The sequence below is a fragment of the Dipteris shenzhenensis genome, chromosome 22, assembly GCF_047967505.1.
Source record: "Dipteris shenzhenensis isolate YYH24624 ecotype China chromosome 22, Dip_SZ_1.0, whole genome shotgun sequence".
Classification (NCBI taxonomy): Eukaryota; Viridiplantae; Streptophyta; class Polypodiopsida; order Gleicheniales; family Dipteridaceae; genus Dipteris; species Dipteris shenzhenensis.
Genome location: NC_141617.1, coordinates 53,310,525 through 53,331,447, shown reverse-complemented (window position 1 = coordinate 53,331,447; position 20,923 = coordinate 53,310,525). Strand labels below are relative to the sequence as shown.

Genomic DNA, 20,923 nt, shown 5'->3' with positions numbered 1-20,923 from the left:
CAGTCCCTTCCTAAGCTATGTCTGCAGCACTTTAGCTCCCACTGAATCTCATGGATGTAGGCCCAGATCCTTGCTTCTTTGTTGCTCCAGTCTGCTCTTGATTGCTGCTTGCAGTGGATGAGTAAGGCCCCCTTGAGGGGCTCCTTTTAGAAGGACTCCAAAATGGCCGACCAGCAGCCCATTACGTACCCACCACTCCTGGTCTGTAAACCGACTCACCAGCCCCCTTTTATGGGACTAAAAATCTGACTTGGGTCTGATTGCTAGCCGACCTGGTTGGCCAGCCAATCAGCCTTGGTTAGGCCCTATATAAGGGCGAGGGGACTGCCCATTGCAGCCCCTTTCCCAGCTGTGCTTGGTCCACAGATTGCCCTGCATCTGTCCCCTTCTGGACAACCTGATCAAGCCCTTTTCCAAGACCCTAATCTGCTCCATACAGGCCGCCACCTGTGCACCTTCTGTCCCGGGACCTGCTCCTGCCGTTAGACACCAGTCCTGGGCCCGCACCACAGGCTTCCCTGCTCCGTACTGTTGCTGCAGGCTTCCAAACTGCCGCGTGGTAGATCCACACAATCCTGAGTCTCCAAAGGGACCCCGCTTTGCCAAGTAAGACCTGTGGTGTGCTGCCCATATGGCAGCCCTGTGGCAGTCCCCTCTTCTCTTTTCTGTGTTTGCATGCTGCCCACATGACAACCAATATGCTTCCCATGTGGCAGCCCTAACCCTAAGTACACCTCCCTCATGCTCTCCTCATATGGGGGCTTACAGATGGGGAGGTGACTTTTCCAACACCCCCTCTCACCGACACATCTTGGTCCGATCCCAACTCATCAACAAAGATGCTCCAATAGCTCCCATGTCGTAGCCCTCTGGAACAGTGCGGTGTCAATGTCAAATCTTGACTGTTCAATCAATGGCTCCTGCTCCTCCAGGTCCAGTTTCACACAAGCAAACCATTCTAGTACACAGGACCATCCAAGGTAGTACCACATGGCACCACCACATTCAGTCGCATCCTCACCTTCGAACTCGAGCAATCTAGATGCCACCACCTTCCAACTGTCCCCCTCATAATGAGTGAACAGCCTTGAGTCCTCCAGGCACCATGCTCTTGTGAGAGTGTGAAATGCGCAGAAGCATGCAGCAGAGAAAGAAAGAAAGAAAGAATAGACATTGATAGAGGCAAAGAAAACTGTGTACATAGCAAGGGAGAACACCCAAAAGAGGAAAGAAGTACGGCTCAAGTGATGATATGGAGGGGAGTGGAAGAGCCCTATAAAATATCAGCCGACTGGAGGGCTGACATCAGCTGACTGTCAGGTTGGCTGAGTTGGCTCAGCCCCAGCCCTCTATAAAAGCGGCTAGAGGGCACAGATGGGCAGCCTAATGGCTGGCCCACAAGCCTCTCCATCTGGTATATATTGTCCTGTCTCCAGCCCTATACCCTAGCTCTCTCCTTTCCCTAATCTATCCTGAAAGGGGGCAGGCACACCCACATAGAAGCCCTCTCGCTCCAGACTGTGACCATGAGATGCCCTAAACTCTAACACCTTCTCTGCAGCTCATGGCGTACAATGATCTGAGGAAGCCGACCAATGAAGATGCCACCATGGGATCTCTCACAGGGAATGGCCTGGAAGATAGCACTAATGCGCTTGGTACCTCGAAGAAATGTCACCTGATGCTCCAAAGAAGTCATGTGTTCATAATATCCCAAGCCACTCACTATGGGTTCCCAATGGAGGAAGATGAACTGTCGAACACACACATCCAGTAACCTCTCAGTGAACTTATCACATACAGAAACCCTATACAATGAACTCGAGCTCCTCGGTCCATAGTCACTGCAATCTGAAACAATGAACCCCAAACACATCTGGCCCACAGCTCCACACTATCTCCTATGACTGCGGACAGATCATCGAAGTCTAATTGACTAGCTGAGACCTGGCATCGCAAGGCCAGAGAGACCATGTCATAAGCCGGAGGTAGCTTAATGAGAATAAGTGCCGCCAACTGGAAAGAGGTCAGTACAGCTCCCATGGACAAAAGCTGGTCATGGATGACCTTAGCCTTCATCAGAAAGAGCTGCATTGCTACCACTCGAGAACTCAAGACTATAAAGCTGCTCCATTAGGGTAACAGCCAGCATTGTTGAGTCCCTCGCATAAAGGTATTACAGTTTGGACCATACCTCGTACGCACTGGTCAATGTCTGCACTAGCTTCACAAATTGGCACTTATTGTACCCCTAGCTACTGCCCCTCACCAAATAACTGGACCCTCGAACACTGGTCCAAGTCACGAACGCGCCCGAATCTTCAAGATACCCAGGTTCCAACAAGTCATCCAATCATCCATCTTAGAAGCTAGGAACCAACCATACCCTAAAAAACACCTATATCATGGGTCTATTTCAATCCTTGCAAACACCACAATCCATAACCTCAATCCTTGAAACCTACAAAGTGAGATCCTTGTGGCTGCTCCACATAGATCAACAACAACTGGTCCCTTTCCAAAAGCTCAGAAACTGCTCCCAGCTGCGTCAGGAACCAGGCTCTTGTTGAGCTCCACTCAAGTTCAAATCCAGAATCTACCAAGGTAACCCCTCTTACAGAATGCTTCTTGTCACCTGCATCTGTTAGTACCTCAATTTTTGTAGAGTCCGAAACACTAATATCCTCATAACACATCCAGTCATCTCCAAGAGTCTCTGTCTTGAGAATTTCTCCTCTGTATGTTTGGAGAGCTTTCACACTACACCTGGACAAACATTGTAACCATAGAATGCATTGGAAATCCAAATGACTAAAAAGAGAGAAAACATACTCTAGTCATTGTTTTTCTTGCCATTGGAGCAAGTCAACTACCACTACTTACAGTAAGCTTCTCTTTAGCCTCTCTACATCAACCAATGTGTTCACTGCCTCACATTCCATCAGAAGTTGGGCCTCTACAGCCTCATTCTCAGTATGATCTGAGCAACATGGGTTATGCACGGATCAATGACAACTATCTTGGGGCTACTACGTGTAACCACCAAGAACAATTCACCTTTTATCAGATTCGTTGAGCATGTTTCAAACTATTCTTTTTTATCGGCCTTCTTCTTCATGCATTGCCACACAAGATGTCCAAGCTGATCGCAATAGTAGCATTATCTAGTTTTTAAATCATAATTGTGAGAAGAGTTGAAACTCTTGAGGAATCCTTCTTGTTTTGCTTACCCTTGCTGGTTTTCGTTTACCCTTCCCTGCAAAAACGGTAAGTGTGTTCTCATCACCATCATTGTTTTGCAACTTCAACCTAGCTTCCTCCTGAAGCAACAGAGAGTTAGAGAATACAACAGAGGGTATGCACAGCGGAAGCTAACCCCAGAGATAGAGTTATGGAGCCTAGGAACTCACACAGTGAAATATTCAAATCCAAACTTCTTATGCTTAATGTGTACTTCAATAGATTTGCAGACAGTCAATAAAAAGAGAGATGTAAAACTAGCAATATATATTTCCATCCCATGTGGACACAATACAAAAACTATGTCCAATGAACCACCTCTATCAGCAGAGTGCTGAGTAGAGGTGGACCCCTGTACATACAAGGCTGTTCTCCTATCTCCTTGACAAAAACACTAGGCGCTTGAGTGGGCACTGGGCATCGTATGTGTGCCCCACAATCACGCCTCCCTGCTGCTCCTATGGACAGCCAATTCCAAGGCAGTGCGTGTTGTGGTTCCTTGATCTCCTTGCTGCTCTGAATGCAGCCAATGGTGAGGCACATGTTCCCTCCGTGATCCCATCTTCCTTGCTGCTGTGAGCACAATCAATGGTGAAGACCTGTGAGCTCCTTGTATGCTGCATTCATCCAGTTCCCTTGCTGCCTTTGTATCCTCTTAAGTGGCACCTTGAACCAAGCTCAAGTGCTTGCTTAGACAATGGATAGCTACTGAGGCCTGAAGGGCTCCCTTTTATAGGGCCAAGAGACCCTAAAATACCCGAACAATCAGCCCATAAATCAGCCGACTTTTCTAGACCCACCAGTCCGACCTGGTAGTCTATCAGATCGACCTGGTTGGCTGCCTTTTGGCCTGGCCCTGCTGCCTGGCCACGTGGCAGCTTGCCAACTAGCCCACGCAATGTATTATCCCGATCGGAGTCTTTCCAGGCTGTTTCCCTGGCCAATCTTCCATGTCTTCTCCATGCAGGTCTGCCTTAGCCTTCCAGCCTATGTGCTAGACCTGCTCCTGCTATCCTGCTTCAAGTCCAGCCCCTACAGGGTCGTGGGGGCCAATCCCAACACATCAATGCAGATACTCCATCAGCTCCCACGAAGAAGCCCTACAGAACAATTCAGAGTTGTCCTCCTTTGATCTTTGAACAAGTGGCAGATTCTTGCAAAGATTTGGAACTAACACCACACCAGATATTACCTTTTCTTCTCCCACTGTGGTGATGAATGGAAGACTGCCTACCCCCTTGACAGGGCATGTCCGGCTATCCCCAACGGTCACCTTCAAGTCGGAATGGATCCCCTCCATGGTCTTGAACCACTCCTTCCTGTTGGACATGCATTTTGAGACGCCACTATCCACATACCAAGCCTCCTTGTTATCACTGCTACATGAGTGGAGCAGTGCTCTATGCACAAGAAAAGCTCTCCTGTAGTGAAATTGGCCGTGTGTCTTAGGCTCCTCCTTGCACGTGAACTCCTTTTCCTTTTGATCTGCCTTCTTCTTCCGGCAATCCTTTGCATAATGAACGAGCTTTTTATAATAGAAACATTTTACCTTCTTTTTCTTCTCTGAATCGTTGGCCTTGCCTTTGGAGTCCTTGGACTTTTCCCTTACTAGGCTTGTCCTTTGCCAAAAGTGCTTTATCTCGTCCTTGTTGTACAACTTCTCCCGGGCTTCCTCTTGCAGTAGCAACAGCCCAAGCACTTCAAATGTCAAGAGCTTGGTCCTTTCTCTTGCTATCATAGTAGTGACAAACCCCTTGAAGCTGCACAGTAGCATCCCACTATCTCGTACAAGTCCTTCAGAGAGTGGTCCATGCCTCCATTGACGTATCTACCATCTGGATATGAGGAATCATAGAGTCCGTCATCATCCCTAGAATTAAAGCTAGGGCCTGGGCATCTCTATCCTCCCATGCTTCGAGTTCATCTTTGTCCACCGGCACAAGAATACTGCCCTTGTTGTCTAAAATCCTCCTCCACTCACGTTGTGAGCTTCCACAGCTTCCAGGCCACAAGGCGACTCCGGATCTTTACCTTTCAAATGGGGTAATTTCTCCCATCCAAGCTTCCAAGACTCTCCAAAGTTAGGGATGGTATAAGAGGGAACATGGCAAGAGGAGGAAGTATGAAGTACAAAGGCAGAAAACTTCTTGACTTCGACATGTCTGCTATAAATTTCACACAGCAAAGAAACTCCAAATAGAGCGTGCGGTAGATGAAATAGAGCTTTGCAAACCTGGTTCGAATCAGAGTCGCTTTCAATAAGAAGAACTCCTTCAATGTGAGAGCGTCTAGAGATGAGGACCGTGCTCTACTACCATGTTGGAAATAAAGGATAGTATCTCTCTAACCTCGTAACCTCTGTGGAATAGGAACAGCTCCATCTCACACTCAATGATGCATACCACACAAGAGAACTTCACTAAAAGATAGAGTATAGACAGCATATCCAAGAGAGAGAATATGAGAAAGAAAGAAAGAAAGAAAGAAATTTTATTAGCGTCTTCGGAAGATGGGTCTATGAGACTGAAAGAAAACCTGATACAAACGACAGTAACGGTGGAGCTACTAAACGAGCATCATCACCCGTGCTGAGTCCTAAGTCTAATCATACATAGTCAAATACATCTGGGTGTGACAATGAAAAGGAAAAATACTGGAGCGGAGTGGAGCGGAATCCTCCATGTGTCATGTCGCCCTGGCTGGTGCGTAGCCGGTGATGGGACGTTGGCATGTGTCAAGGGGTGCCGTGCGTCTTGATCTCCTGAGGAGGCTCGACGCAAGATCAAAGCCACCGTGACTCCCGTGGGACATGTCTCGGGTCTAAACAATGATGGGAGGTCCCCCAGAGTGATCTATGTGTCCCCTCGATGCCTCGTGTGTCGTGATGCGGTCATCGGGTCGGGGTCTCTATCACGTCTGCGGCTAGAGACTGGACAATCAATCACTCAATAGGAAGAGCTCTGTGATCCTGCTCTGAGAGGTGTCTAGTGGTGTGGCCAAGCCCCGTCGCTTGAGTAAGTACTCTCTGTGTCGGACCCCCTCGTGAATGAAGGCCGCGAGGCATCTCTGATCTGGGTAGGCGAGGAATCTGGAAAGGGGCCCGAAGCCGTCTCTGAAGAGACAGTGGTAGCGACCTCGGATCTCGTAGTACACTGGGCAGCTGAAACTAAAATGCTCCTCCGACTCAACCTCCTGACAATCACACAATGTGCATATGCGATGCTCCCTAGGGATCCCCTCTGCTCTGCCGCTCTCTATGCAGAGGCGGTGTGATGATACCCGAAACTGTCCGATGGAGATCCGTAGTGAGTGAGGCATGTGTAGCTCAATGTACCCCGGTGGTGTGATGAATCCCTCCTCCGAAATACGAAGACAGTGATCTTTGTAGAAGCTCAACTTCACTCGAAGCTCCCTCGGCTCCAACCAGGTCCTAAAGGTGTGTAGCTGCAGGAGATCCTCTCGAATGACTTAGTTGGTGTGTGGCCCGATCGGGATGGTGGCTGGGAGTACCGGGGGGGCATCCAAACTGTACTGAAAAGGAGGTATCCTATCGATGTGAAACCCTAGTTTCACAAACCATTTGTGAGTCCGTGCATACCAACCTCGCTCATCTCCCTCTGCTGCCAACCTCATGGAGGAATCGAGAGCCAACCATGGCAACCTCTGTCTCCCTGATATGCAGTCCCCATATGATCTAACCCAATGTAGATATGTGATGGTCTGAAAGGCTGCATCTAGCTGGAGTAGAGAGGCACCAAACTCGGCCTGAATGATATGATGTGGTACGGATGGTTCCCCCCGGATCATCCGTGAGAGCATAAGGATCTGCAGGTGCTCCACCCGTGTCCACTCTATCTCTGACATGTTAGGTCCCCAACAAGGGCTGCCATACATACCGGCTGGTCGGACCAAGGAGTCGAAGAGAAGAGCCTTGGTCCGAGGGTCCTGGAAGTGGCAGTGGAAGCACTATCTCTCTAGCCGAGCCAATGAGGCGTATCCCCTGCTCAGTCCAGCCTGCATTGTTGGTCTCATCGTGAAGATCAGGCCAGAGAAGATGACCCCCAAGTAAGTGTATGAGGATATGATCTCAACTGGTGACCCACCGAAAGTGAACTGCTTCCGGTGCATGTGCTAAAGATCATGACCTTGGTCTTGCCAAGGTTGACCTCCAAATCATGGGATAAACAAAAAGCCAGCAGTGGTGTCGCTAGAGCCCCTCGGGTGTGGACTACAAGAGTGCCACGTCATCTGCATAAAGAAGAATCCTGATGATGATCCCGACAAGTGAGCAACAGGTCCCTCCGGAAGCCCCCATGAAAGTCTCAAGCTCGTCGATGTAGAGGCCAAACAGGGTTGGTGATAAGGGACAACCCTGTTTGACCCCTATGGTGCTCAAGATCTCATCTGTCCAACTTGCACCTGTCCGAACTCAACCTGAGACTCTCTCATAAAGTGCCATGACTGCCCAGATGATCTCCTGGTCAAATCCCAGTGCCTGTAGGCGTGTGATGAGTCGAGCTCGAGGTACTGTGTCAAAGGCTTTGCGGAAATCCACAAAGCAGCAATATACCCTCTCCTTCCATGATCTGGCCTCCTCTATGACGCTCCTGAGTGTGAGTATGTGATCCATAGTCCCATGGTCTCGCCTGAAACCGGCCTGACCCTCTACTCTGAGCCCTCTCATCTCTGCGGACAGGGGCTGACCGACGCATCTAATACTACTGCATAGATCTTGGACATCACATGTCCAATCATGATAGTCCTATAGTTACTCGAGTCCATGGGATCCCCTGCCTTGTGGAGGGGGGTGATGGTGTTGAGTGTCAAGGCAAACAGCGTCATTGAATAGCTTTGCTAGGATCGGGGCTAGCGTGTCGATCCCATATGTGATAAACTCAGTGCATAGCCCCTCGTGGTCAGGCCATTGTGCAGTTTCAATGACTCCCCCTCTAGTGAACAACGTGCAAGTGGTGGGGCGAGGTGTGTGTATGAGATCTCGAGTAGGTTGGTGTGGGACATCATAAAGATGGCGTGCATATGTGTGCCAAACTCTTGTGTCGGTGAGGGGTGATGGAGACCTACGGTCAAGGAATCTCCGCCAAAATTCCTTAGAGTTGCTGCTATACAAGATGTTCAACACCTCCTCCTCATTTCGACGAAGAAATGCATGCTTCTTCAGACGTACGAGACGTCGGTACTTGCTTACCGTGTCTGGTGTGTTCGGGAGGTGACACCTGGTTTCAAGTCGGAGTTGTCGGTGAGAAGCCTTGCACTCCGCATCGTACCAGTTGTTGCAGGGTACAGAACCAAGAGGTGGTGGTCTAGTGGACCGTGTGGTGTGGGGAAAGAGGGTAGCCTCGTGGAGTGTGCAACTAATCAGGGCAGCACAGTCCTCTATGAGTGGTATGTGATCGATGTAGGTTAGGAGTCTATTTAGGCATCGAGAGCAAGCGGGGGAGAGGCTGTGATCAAAGTGTATGTCGTGGTAGGTGTCGTGCGTCATATGTGGTGTGTGTGGCGTGGCTAAGCGTGAGGTGACGATAGAGAAGAATAGGTATGTGTGATCAGCTCTTGGAGGGAGTGGTGCTATGGTAAAGTCGGTGATACCTGAGGTGAAGGTAGGGGATCCCATGATGTAATCTACTACACTAGTGCCCCCCCATGTGGGAAGCAAGTAAAACCACCTGAGGAGGGCCATAGGTCAAACCCGTTGTAGATGATGAGATCGTGCATCCTGCCCAAGTCAAGGAGCACGTGTCCATATGGTGTAACAGGCCCGTGTCGGTCTGATGAGATCCTGGTCATACCTACTCCGTCTAGGTCCATGTCTGGTAGCATGATAGAGTCATCTCGGAAGTCCAGGAGTGGTGCCTGGCGCGTGCTCGTCCTGGCGTTGAAGTCCCCAACAAGGAGAACTTCCCCGCGAGCTAAAAGGTCTAGGATATCCGGATGTAAGGGTGCATATGTCGATGTCTCACCCTCCTCTTGCCCAACTCTGGCGAAGTGGGATGTGTCTGACGGGAAGTAGCATACTGCTATGAAAAGGTCACGAGTGGCCGTGCATCGGATCTGGATCCACATGAATCGAGAGTGTGCATCCTTCCTCTCAACGAAGATGGCTCCAACGAGGGAAGACCTGTACAATATTGCGACCCCGCCTAATCCTCAAACTCCGCCTGTATCCCTTGTCTCATCCCTGAAGGTTGACTCCCATGTGTAGCCATTGACTATCGGTAGTGGACGCTCTAGGCTCTGGTGCGTCTCCGTGTAAAAGACTATGTCTCGTCTTGTGTAAGATTCCAAGAAGTTTCCTGCGTCTGACCATAAGGTACCATTACAGTTCCAAATGGTGCAAGCTAGGGTCTCGAAAACCTAAGTCTCATAGGCCCCGTCCCCCTAGGGGGCACGGGTGGGAGCCTGACGGGTGCCGATCAACAACCTACCATCTCAAACCACGGCCCATTTCCCCTCCTTGCGGGCAACATCCCGCTGCTGAGAAGAACTCATCGCTCCTCAATCTATAGTGGTGTCAAATCCTCATCCATAGACAGGGTGGGATGCTTTCGTAGAGTGGCTCGACATCGGAGTGTCGCTAGTCGAGCATGTGAATCTATGACGCGGATGACTAGGGGCTGCTCTCGGTTGGGGTCTCTCCCAACACGCCATGCTCCCTCTATGCCGTGGTCGGGGACCCCCATGGTGGTGGTCACAAAGGCGATCGCCTCCTCCATGGGCGTCGTCGTGGTGCTGGTGCTGTCTCGCATGATCCCTCGTATCCGGATGTTGAGGGCCTTCGAAGCCCTCTACTACTGCTCCTGTATGGCGGCTGAAACGGTTGCCTTTGCAAGCTCCCGTTTTGCCACGTCCACCCATCTAGTCGTCTCTGCTATAGCCGACTGTATCATGGCTATCTCTGCCTCCATCTCTGTGACTGGGGTCCCTCCAGCGCTGCTCTCAGGGTCCCGAGCTCTTCTCGGAGCTGTGTGATGTCGTGTCTAAGCCCCTGGATAAGGGTGCCCTACTCGTGTATAATGCGGGCCTGCTCCTGGGTGTAGCAGGCCTGCTCCTGAGCGTAATGTGTCAGATCTGCCTGACGGGCCCGGATGTTGTGTATCTCAGCCAATAGGGAGTCCCAAGCATCTGGTGGGGGCCTAAGATATCCTGGTCCGGGTGGGAACTGGATCTCGAGAGGGGTTGCAATGAAGGTGGGCTGCTGAGGTTGTACTGAGGGTGGGGACAACGTGATCTGGGCGGGGGAGTGGTGTGTAGAAGTAGCGAGGCCGGACGAGGCAATGAAGGGTAGCGAGGGGATACGAGGGAGAAGTACTGTGGAGCCGATGGCCGTGGTTGATGGGGTTAGTGGTGGGGCTACTGGGGAGGAGGCCTGTGATGATGATGCAGGAGAGGGGGAGGGGAGAGGTGGCGTAGATGATGAGGCGGATGCGGATGATGGTGGCGAAGTGGTGGTGGTAATCATAGTGGTCGAGGCTGTGGTGAGCGGCATGGGCTTCCCGTGGACCCCTTTCTTCTAGGCCGCGGTGCTGTCCAGTTCCCCTTCCCCATCTCCTCGTGTATGTATATTTGGACCGAAGGGTCTCCCACCTAAGTGAGTCCCTGTCCTCATCCCCCTTTGTCCTTCATTATGGGGGAGAGAAGGAAGCGGGCAGAGGGGCTGCAGGCGGGGAGGCAGCGTGCAAAGGAGCTGCAGCCAGGGGAGGGGTTGCAGGAGGGTGGAGCTGCAGGCGGGTGGGGGGAGCAGCAGGAGCGGAGGGTCGGAAGAGGCAGCCGGCGGAGGAGGCCGCGGGTGTGGGAGAGGGCTGCAGGTGGGCGTGGGAGGGAGCTGCAGGCGGCGAGGCTAGATGGGGAGGGAAGCTAGGCGGGGAGGGAGCTGCAGGCGAGGCTAGGCAGGTAGGAAGCTGCAGGCAGCGAGGTTAGGCGGGTAGGGAGGGAGTTGCAGGCGGCAAAACCAAGCCCAAGGTGAGCACAAGATATCCAGCAAGGAGCTGCTCAAAATCTAGAACTCTCCTATTAGACTGGTCCTGCTTCACGCTGCCTCTCAGGCTTCAGTGGCTGATGGAGAATGAGGGGGGGCAAGGGGCGCCTTTTATAGGGGGCTGGAAGGCCCTCAAACTGGCCCACTTTCTAGTCGGTCCAGGGACTAGCAGGTCGACCTGCTAGTTGGCCTTTATTTGCCTCAAACAGCCCCCCGTGGGCAGCCTATAAGAGGGGCTGCTAGGAGGTTCCATGGGCTTGCTGTCCTTCCCTTGCCCGGCCTTCCTTGCAGCCCTTATGCCGCTGTCCTGCAGCCCAAACCTGGTCCCCGTTATTCCTCCCCCTCACAGTCATATGCCCCCCAATGTCCTCATATGGGAGCTCAAAGGTGGGGGACATTGACTTCCAACAAGTGTCCCTGTCTTCACCACTCAGGCTTCAACAAGTCCACCATGTTGACCTTCCAGCAACCTCTTTTGAGCTTCGCAGAAGGACCAAGACTTCCCCCTCCACCTTCCAGGAAGGCATACACCTTCCAATCTCTCAAAACCTGAGAAATGCAAAGCATAGAATCTGCCCAAAGCAAGTTATTAAGGTTAAACAAGGATCGCACATACCAGATAGTCCACCTACTTGTCTGCTGGCTCTAAAAGCAAACCATGCACCTCATGGAGGCACACCCAGCTTCATTGTGTAATCCTGTAATGCCGCCTCCAATATCACAGCTCCCATCTAACCTTGAATCCATACGTCCTTCCAAAGAATCCTCCCTTATGTTAGTGATACCAGACAAGCACCCAAGAGTGATCCAAGCACTCATTGCTGTCCTTCACCTTCACAAAGGTTTCTGAATCTTCTCTAGACCATCTCTCAATGTCAGACAATCTTGCAGTAAAACCAGGGTCTGCATGCCTTACCTCAGCAACATAGGGAGATGTCACCGAGAAAAGCTTTTCTGAGATTACCACATGTGCTGACATAGACTTTGTCTCCTCTACATCCTGATCAGAGTCCTTCTTTTGATCTGCCTTCTTCTTTCGGTAGTCCTTTCCAAAATATCCTAGCCGATCTCAGTAGAAGCAATTCTTTTGGTCTTATCTCTTTTTCTTATTCTCGCCATCATAAGCATCCCCATCATTCTCAGATTTGACATCCTTCGTCTTCTTGTTGTTGGGCTTGCTGTCGCCAGGCTTGCCCTTGCCTTTGCCCTTGTCCTTGGCATAAAACAACTTCCTATCTAGCTTCCTATCCAGCTTCCTCCTACAGAAGCAAAGGCATTGGCTCCTCAAAAATTACCAGTGCCATCCGCTACCCTGCAATCATTGTCGAAGAAAATCTCTTGTAGCTCCTGGGACGGATCCCACAAAAAAGCCTAGCCATCCTCACCAAATTAGTCCTTTGACCAATTGCTGTGATTTGATCACACACCACCTTCATCTTGGTGATGTGATCTTGTACTACATCCCCCTCTCCCATGGTCATGCCGTACAGCTCTGTCGAGGTCGAGAATCCTCGCAGCGTCATTCACCTTATACATATACTTTAGTATGGTCCACGTCGCAAAGGAAGTGTTTGCTAACTGCATGTGCTAGAGCACTGAGTCTGCCACGGTGCCAATAATGACGGCCACTGCCTCCGCATCACGCATCACCCAGTCTCTCACTGCTACAGCATCTGCCGGTGCGATAACCACAGATGCATTCACCATGGCTAGCGTCATGGTGGGCTGAGGCATTAGCTTCACTCCTATCACAATCCCCAAGTTGATCTGACCAACAGGTGGCTCCGAACCTTCATCTTCCATACAGAGTGATTTTTCCCATCCAACTTGCCCATTTCCCCAAAGTTAAGAATCGCCTATCTTGCAGCCATGATAGAGAGGTTTCATACACCTGCCTGAATCTAAGTCACCTTCCTTCTCACATGAGCACTGGTCCTTCACATAGAAGCTGCTTTCCACAAGCTTGAATCAAGGCCGTCCTTTCCCAAGGTCGTTGCGTCCGAGCTCCCACCACGTCACACAGTGGTATATTCAAATCCAAACTTCTTATCCCTAGTGTGTACTTCAATAGATGTGCAGACAGTAAAAGGACACTGCTCAAAAGAGAGATGTAGATCCAGCAAAATAGATTTCCATCCAATGTGGACACAATATTAAAAACTGTCTAGTGCACCACCCTCTATCAGCGGAGTGCCGACTAGATGTGGACCCCTGTACATGCAAAGCTGTTCTCCTATCTCCTTGGACACTAGGCCTGCAGTGCTCTCCTAGAGCTTGAGTGGGCTTCGTATGTCTGCCCACAATCACGCCTCCCTCCTGCTCCTACGGACAGCCAATTCGAAGGCAGTGCTTGCTATGGTTCCTTGACCTCCTTGCTGCTCTAATGCAGCCAATGGTGAGGCAAAAGTTCCCTCTATGATCCCGTCTTCTTTGCTACTGTGAAGGCAGCCCATGGTGAAGATTGTGAGCTCCTTGTATGCTGCACTTAGCCAATTTCCTTGCTGCCTTTGCATCCTCCTGGATTGCACCTTGAACCAGGCTCAAGTGCTCCCAAAATCTGCTAACCAAATGGATAGCTAATGTGCCCTGAAGGGCTCCATTTTATAGGGCCCAAGAGACCCTGAAATACCTGACCAGTCAGTCCCTAAATCAGCGAACTTTTCCAGACCCACCAGTCTGTGGGACCCGACCTGATGGTCTGTCAAATCGACCAGGTTGGCTGCCTTTTGACCTGGCCCTGTTGGCTAGCCTGGCCATGTGGTAGCCTGCCACTGGCCCACTCACTGTACTGTCCCAATAGGAGTCTTTCCAGGCTGTTTCCTGGCCAATCCTTCATGTCTTCTCCATGCAGGTCTGCTCCAGTTCTCCAGCCTATGAGCTGGACCTGCTCCTGCTTCCCTGCATCAGATCCAGGCCCTACAGGGTCCGTACATCCTGCTTGATCCCACTCTCTAATTCTTCAACAAGTTTGCATAATCACGTAGGTCCCTCACAACCTTCACCTTTGTGAGATATTTATGTACCAGGCTGGCATGCCTGCTCCATACTGGTCCGTACATGCTCTGATTACAGCACCAGTGATCCATACAATGTCTGTCCATCCAAAGCTCTCCAAGCAGCCAGGCACCTTTCCTGGGTCCGTGTGGCAGCCCTCTTTCCTGTCTTTTCCTTGTGTGCTTGGTGCCCACATGGCAGCCCATATGCTGTCCATGTGGCAGCCTTGCTGTCTTTGTCAAACCAGACCATGTGGCAGGCTCCAACAATGCCAACATGCCATCTAACACATACAGGTCCACCTCCCCCATGTACTCCTCATTTGGCGGCACACAAATGGAGAGGTGACTGTTTATACTCCAACACAGAGGACAGGTCACGGACCTCCTTGAATGTGGGAGGCCTCAACCTTTGTCCAATCGTCAAGGCAATCACTAGCCCACTAAAGCTGCATGAGAGATTGCTGAGAAACAACAAGGCACGTTGATAGCTATCAACCTTTTGGCCCACCACCACCGCAAGTTGGTCCTTGAGAACCTCACCTTGACCAAATGGTCATTGATAGGTTCTTCCTTCCTAGTGTCATCACAAATAGCTAAATTTGGAGAGTAACTATTCGTGCCACAGTGTTGGTCTCATACAATTCATTCTCTTCTAGACCTCAAACGCAATCCCCGCCAGTTGAATGTGCAGAAGCACTGAATCTGCAGCCGTTCAATGATCATCGATAGTGCCTCGAAATCTCTGAACATCCAATATCTGACATCCTCTACATCTATGCCTTCATGATTACGTTACCAGTTGCATTCTTCTAGTCCTCTGGCTTGGTCTCCAGTCTCGACACTTGCAGTAATCTCCCAAAGCAATCTTTGCCACCATGTGACTCCTTTCGCAGCATTTAACTTTATCTTCCAGATGGGGTAGTTGCTCCCATCCAACATACCATTCTCTTCGAAGTTAGGAATATGCACTCAAGACACCATGGATGCTTCTGTAGCAAAGGCCTCCATCCTCAGCCTTCTTTGAAAGAAGATCTTTGCAATAGGCTACTTGACTTTGCCAACAAGGATAACCTTGTACCTAGAAACTATCCTATGATTAGTATTAGGGCTCAAATGGAGCATAACAATTGTATATTCTTAGGTCGTAACCACTACATGTGACTGTGTGTGTAATTTAGGACATATAGATTGATGTATATGACAAAGGTTTCTAATGAAGACCTTATGGTCCTAATGGGATCATTAAACCACCTGTGTGGTATTAGCCAATTTACAAATGCATGCTATACGGGTCCAAGAGACCTTACTCTAGCCTTACCAAATTAAAATGGGTTGCAAAAGGGAATTAACACCTCTTCCCCAAGGGTGCCAACCAAATAAGAGTTTTCACAAAAACACAAAGTATATTACTCCTCAAGGTTTACCAAGAGGTACATTGCCTTTCAAGGCCTACCTTTAGTCATGATAAATTATCCTTATCATATACTTTTCTTCTTCCCCTTTCTTCGCAGCACAGGACATCCTTAAACTTCTCTCTCCCTTTGGTTGGATGGTGCATACATTTGTTCATGCATGCTTTCACTTGTTGTGCCTTCACTTATCATGCAACCACTCTATTTGCTCATTAGAACTACAGTTCTACATACACATAGCGAGTGCTCTTCCCCAGTGGGGAGCCAACCCACCATCGCCGTGTCCATATCTAGTTCATAAGGCCATCTTAAATACATCCTTTCTCTACTTTCAATGGTTGACATCTTGATCTAAGATCTATCTTGATGAAACATATTGTGCCTTGGAAGGGTACTTATTTTTTATAGTTAGCTTATTTAAGCCCTTATAATCAACACAAAGCCTAATGTACCTTATTTATTTTTAGCCAATAGAATTTCCATGGAGACTTGCTAAGTCTTATATGTCCCATTTTGTAGTTGATTGGAAATCTCTTTCGGCTTCGTTTATAAGGTTGTTTAAACTATTGGTGTACTGCGAGGCAAGAGTTCTATGCCATAATTAATTCCAATCTGCGAGAGTCCCATAGGATAACTTTGTTGAGAATATATCTAGTCATCAATCCCCTTCAAACAGTTTTTCTAACATCCATTTTTTTAATGTACTTTATATTAAATTATATGTGAGACGCTGATAAAGGAATAGCAGTTGCCTAGCAGCTTTCTTCTCCGGTCGTAGCTCACTCCCTAAGTAAACCAGGAGCAAGTGCAAGCAACAAGTGGTGTGGATACATCCTTGATCTATGAGAATATAAAAGATACTTGCAGACCAAGCCTTGCAAAATCACTCAAGATGCTCATTGGTTTTCCCGGAACCAAATGTTAACTAGAATGAACTTGTTTTCCTTCTATCACAAGGTTGCAGCGTTCCAAGCCATGATTCTACTTTACAGAGCTCGAGGGCATGAATAACCCATCCAATGATATACAATGATATACAACTGGCCATAAACCTATGGTCTAGGAGAGCACGTGAATCCATCCATAAATCCAAGCATAACCAACAGGAGTGACTAGTACACGCATCATAAGAGTCTCATGGCAAAAATACTATCAGCCAACAGCACCTCGGGTGAACATAAAGTATCACCAAGCGACCTTATGATATCCTGTGAGCTGTCCGTCCTGAGGAGGTGGAGGCATGACCCCCCTCATGAGCACCAGGTACTGCTCCGAAACGATGTTCGGCTGAACCTGTATGTCCCTCGACCGCAATCGGCATAAGCTGGAATGCATCCAAATAGAGCTGCACTAGCTCAGGTGAATCTGCCAGTTCACCTTCCTCCAACCATTTCACATCCAGCATTGAATAATTCTTAAACTTTACCAAGTAGCGACGCTGAGTGCAATGCCGTACTTTCTTGTCAGAGTGTGCCAAAATCTGCTCAGGAACAAGTACATCAAGCTCTTCAACCTCGGGCTGATCCTCATGGAGCATATCATCTCGCACTTCACCTTGAAAAGGTTTCAACAAACTAACATGAAAGGCATGGATGGTCCAATGATCCAGTAGCTTCAACATGTAAGCTACATCATTTATCGGTGCCAAAACCTAGAAAGGACCATAGTACCGCATCTTCAACTTTGTGTACACTTTATCCTTGCCTTTCATCTTCTTTAGTCGTGCTTTCTGAAAACGCAGCAGCACCCGATCTCCTTCTTTCAGGATCATTTCATGGCGGTGCTTATCTATTGCTCTTTTGTGCTTGTCTTGGCTTTTCTGGAGGGCTGATTTGACCTTATGATAGGCAACATCCAGACTTTCCACAAACCCGTCCGCTTCAAAAATCTTCTCCTTCATATGAAAATTCAGAGACGTACCCATGTTTTCGAAAATACCTCTCCAGAAAAGACTAGTCATCTGCTTGGACGAAGGGATAGCCTCATGAGTCGTGTACTCCCACTCACAAGGTAGGTGGAGGTTACTATCTCTGCAAAGAAGGCATGTCACAATCCCCCCTTGGATGCACTATGCCCTCGCCACAATTTTGAGCAAGCAATGCCAAATCCTGTGTGTGGAAATAGTACTCTACAACAATGAGAATCCAATGTTAATTGCATAAGCTTGATTGCTTGACATAACTACGGTTAGACGTGAGCTTGATTTCAGTCCTCCTCGGGATATCTGTCAAACTACTTCATGACCTGCATGGAAATTACTTCTTTTAAATAGCACTTAGATCATTATGACCCCTAGTCTTGGGGGCCAATAAGCCATTCCCAAAAGGAAGGTCATCAACCGTCTCTATCCTATAAAAATGTATGCATGGACGTGTCCTTTACATTAGATTCCATTTGTCCAGTCAAAGAGTAGCCTCGTGCCTATGAAACCCTTAAACCTGCTCAAGAAAGTAAAATTTTCCACCTTACTCAGCGCCTATACAGACCAAGGACTTCCCGCCCCTTGTTAGTAAGAGGAGCCATGCTTAATTGCGGTGGAAGGGCGCACCCCCCTTTCTAAAATTCAGGAGACTCCAAAAGCTGAATGGATGTTTCTTTTTCTGCAGCCAATCAAGTATCAGGGGTGCGGTAGTCTGTCATTTTCAATGCTGCTGCCCAGGATGCCTACCTTGTGTGCAAAGCCTACGCCCAAGCTTACTTTTTGGCTTCCCAGAAGTTGGGCATGGGATGGGCGGTGTGTACCAGGCCTTCAGGCGCTTTGGGCGTTCAAACCAATAGACCTTGGGCATTGCCTGCGTTGTTCAGTTTGACTTTGCCGAGTTTCTTCCTTCATTAAGCAAGAAGCGTGGCGCAAGCATGCAAGATGGAACCCTTCAAAAGATTAGGCTGTTGACGTATCTAAGGGTGGACTTTCGCTAATGCCTGGACAAAATAGAGGCACAGGTAAACCTCAAGAGGCTTGTGATGTAACGTCACCAAACAACATGGAGTCATGTAAGATATAAATATTTGCTCGAACTGTGAACTTTGTATTCGCTTACCGAAATCCTTCTCGATACATCGTTTGAAGCCGCTAACGGGGTACAATGCATCCAGCTTCAGGCCTTGGGAGAACTCGGGGTTCAATCCAAGGACTAAGCTCGTAATGCCACCCAAATTCCCACCGATAGCGACGGCCAGACTAGCGGACACTCCCAACGCAAAACGTCTTCCAAAAGCCTCTGAAAGGGACGCCGCTGTAGCTGGCAGATAATTGGGCGCTGCTGGTATGGACGTAGAAGCTGACGATTCAGGTTCTGTGTCGCCAGGAGGAGTTGGAAGGGCAAAACGAGTGAGATGGAGGATGGAACTGTTTGCTTTCAAGGACTTCCGAGGGGAAAACCAACAACAAGAGGAAAATGATGATAAAAAAGGAGAAGAAGAGGACGCCAAGACTTCCATGCCCATGCCCATCATGCTCTCTTCATTGCCTTCACTCCACCACCTCCAACAAAGTATCACCAGCTTCAGGAGCTTGGCCACCACACGTGTTGTGCTTTTGTAGTTTCGAATCCTTCTCACGGAGTTTATGGCGACCACACGTGTTGTGCCTTGGTAGTTTTGAATCCTTCTCACCGAGCGTATGCACTCCGGCCTGGCCACGACACGTGTTGTTCCTTGGTCTTGCCCTCGTTCGAATCCTCCCCGCAGAGCATATCCACCAAGAATCCTCCTCACACACCAAGATCTGCTCTGCGGGCCATTTCACTCAAACTTGCGCCCAAGCTGCACCACAACCCCCATGTCCTCCTAGAAACTCATCACGGCCTTCTACGTCGCGCACCTTAGCACCATCCATTTTCAAGGCTATTGATTTGGCAGCTACTAGTTGTTACACACTGCTTAGTAGATTTCGACTTCCATGACTATCGTCCTGAATCTGTGGGATCTAGGTTGGTGCGCAATTCGGCACCGTAACTCGCCTTTTGGTTCATCTTGCATCACCAATTCTGCTTACCAAAAAAGGCCCACTAAGGTTACCCGAGCTCTTTTTGGTTTGTTCGTCGCTATACTAGGGAAAATCCTCGCTAGTTTCTTTTTCTCCGCTTAGTGGTATGCTTAAACTTAGCGCGAATGGCACCCCTGTGAGCCTCTCTACAAACTGCCACCCCACAAGGGGATAGACCACCTTCGTCGCGACGCCTCGTCACTCAACGCCACTGGTCCATTTTAGCCAATCATGCTGCCCTGTCCCACATAGAGAGGGAGCATCACAGAATGGCTGCTCTACTGCCTTGAGCCCCCCTCGAAGAGGAGGGGAAGGGGCCCAGTTGTGGTGAGGACGCTCATATAGGCATGCCCTTGAACGAGCCGCAAACCCCATTCCTGTAATAAACAATCAGAGAGAAAAGAAGATACCAGGACCCTAATGGACATACACATGCAGGACTTGCTCCGGGCTCCCAAGTCCCTTAGCTCCACACTAAATTTCTATTAACAAGCGGGTGCTTGATTTACTAAGAGTTGCCATACCCATTCTAGTGTGCTTCATGCACAATGGCATTAGAGGAGGCAAAGGAGGCTCGTAACTTATTTTTTACCGATGTAGGCTGCACTTGGGGTGCCAACTCCCTTTCGTGAGAAAACCTATCAAAATCTTGAGTATGAGATAAATTTAACAATATGCCATGAGTAGAAATAATTCAAATTAACATGGTTGTGTTCTACACTAAAAGAGCTTCAAATATGTCTTTACCCCATGAAATTTGGGTAAAACACGAAAAAGTTACGTTAATTTGAAAGGATATGGGTTTTCATATTTTGGTGTATTTTTTGTTTTACCCCCCCTTATCCAAAAGACCCCCCCCCCCCCCTTGGGCTGCACATATTATGAAAACTATGTACAAATCTTAAAATCTTGCATATTTTTTACGGTATGTACCTTATATTTTGTGGAAGGGGAACATGAAATTCATATTTTTCCCTTGCATATTTGAAGCTTTTAAAGGAAATCCATGCATATTATATATGGACCTTGTCCCCCCATACCCTAGATTTTAGACGAGGGTAGTAACATATTACATATTGAGTTGGCGCCCCAGGAGGCTGCAATGCATTGTGGCATGAATGCTTTGAGCATTATAATGTACAACCATTTGTAAGGACATTTGCAACAATATATATTTGCACACTTCTTGGTCAAAGCTCTATCTTTTCTCCATATGGGTTGAGATTATCATTTTGAAGTGAACTGTTTTTCTTCCAATTTTGTTTTGAAATATACTTTATTGTCCATCTATTGT

At 48.8% G+C, this 20,923-nt stretch overlaps 1 protein-coding gene across 1 annotated transcript in view; it reads right to left on the bottom strand.

Annotated features, from left to right (window-relative positions):
- Nucleotides 1-19,189, bottom strand: part of LOC147888285 (Photosystem II reaction center PsbP family protein) — a 49,629-nt gene extending 30,440 nt beyond the window's left edge. Inside the window, exon 1 of the mRNA XM_087393661.1 lies at nucleotides 18,683-19,189. Coding sequence (XP_087249787.1) covers nucleotides 18,683-19,097 — 415 coding nt within the window. The 5' untranslated portion in view covers nucleotides 19,098-19,189. The remainder of the gene's footprint in view (nucleotides 1-18,682) is intronic.
- Nucleotides 19,190-20,923: the final 1,734 nt, after the last annotated feature.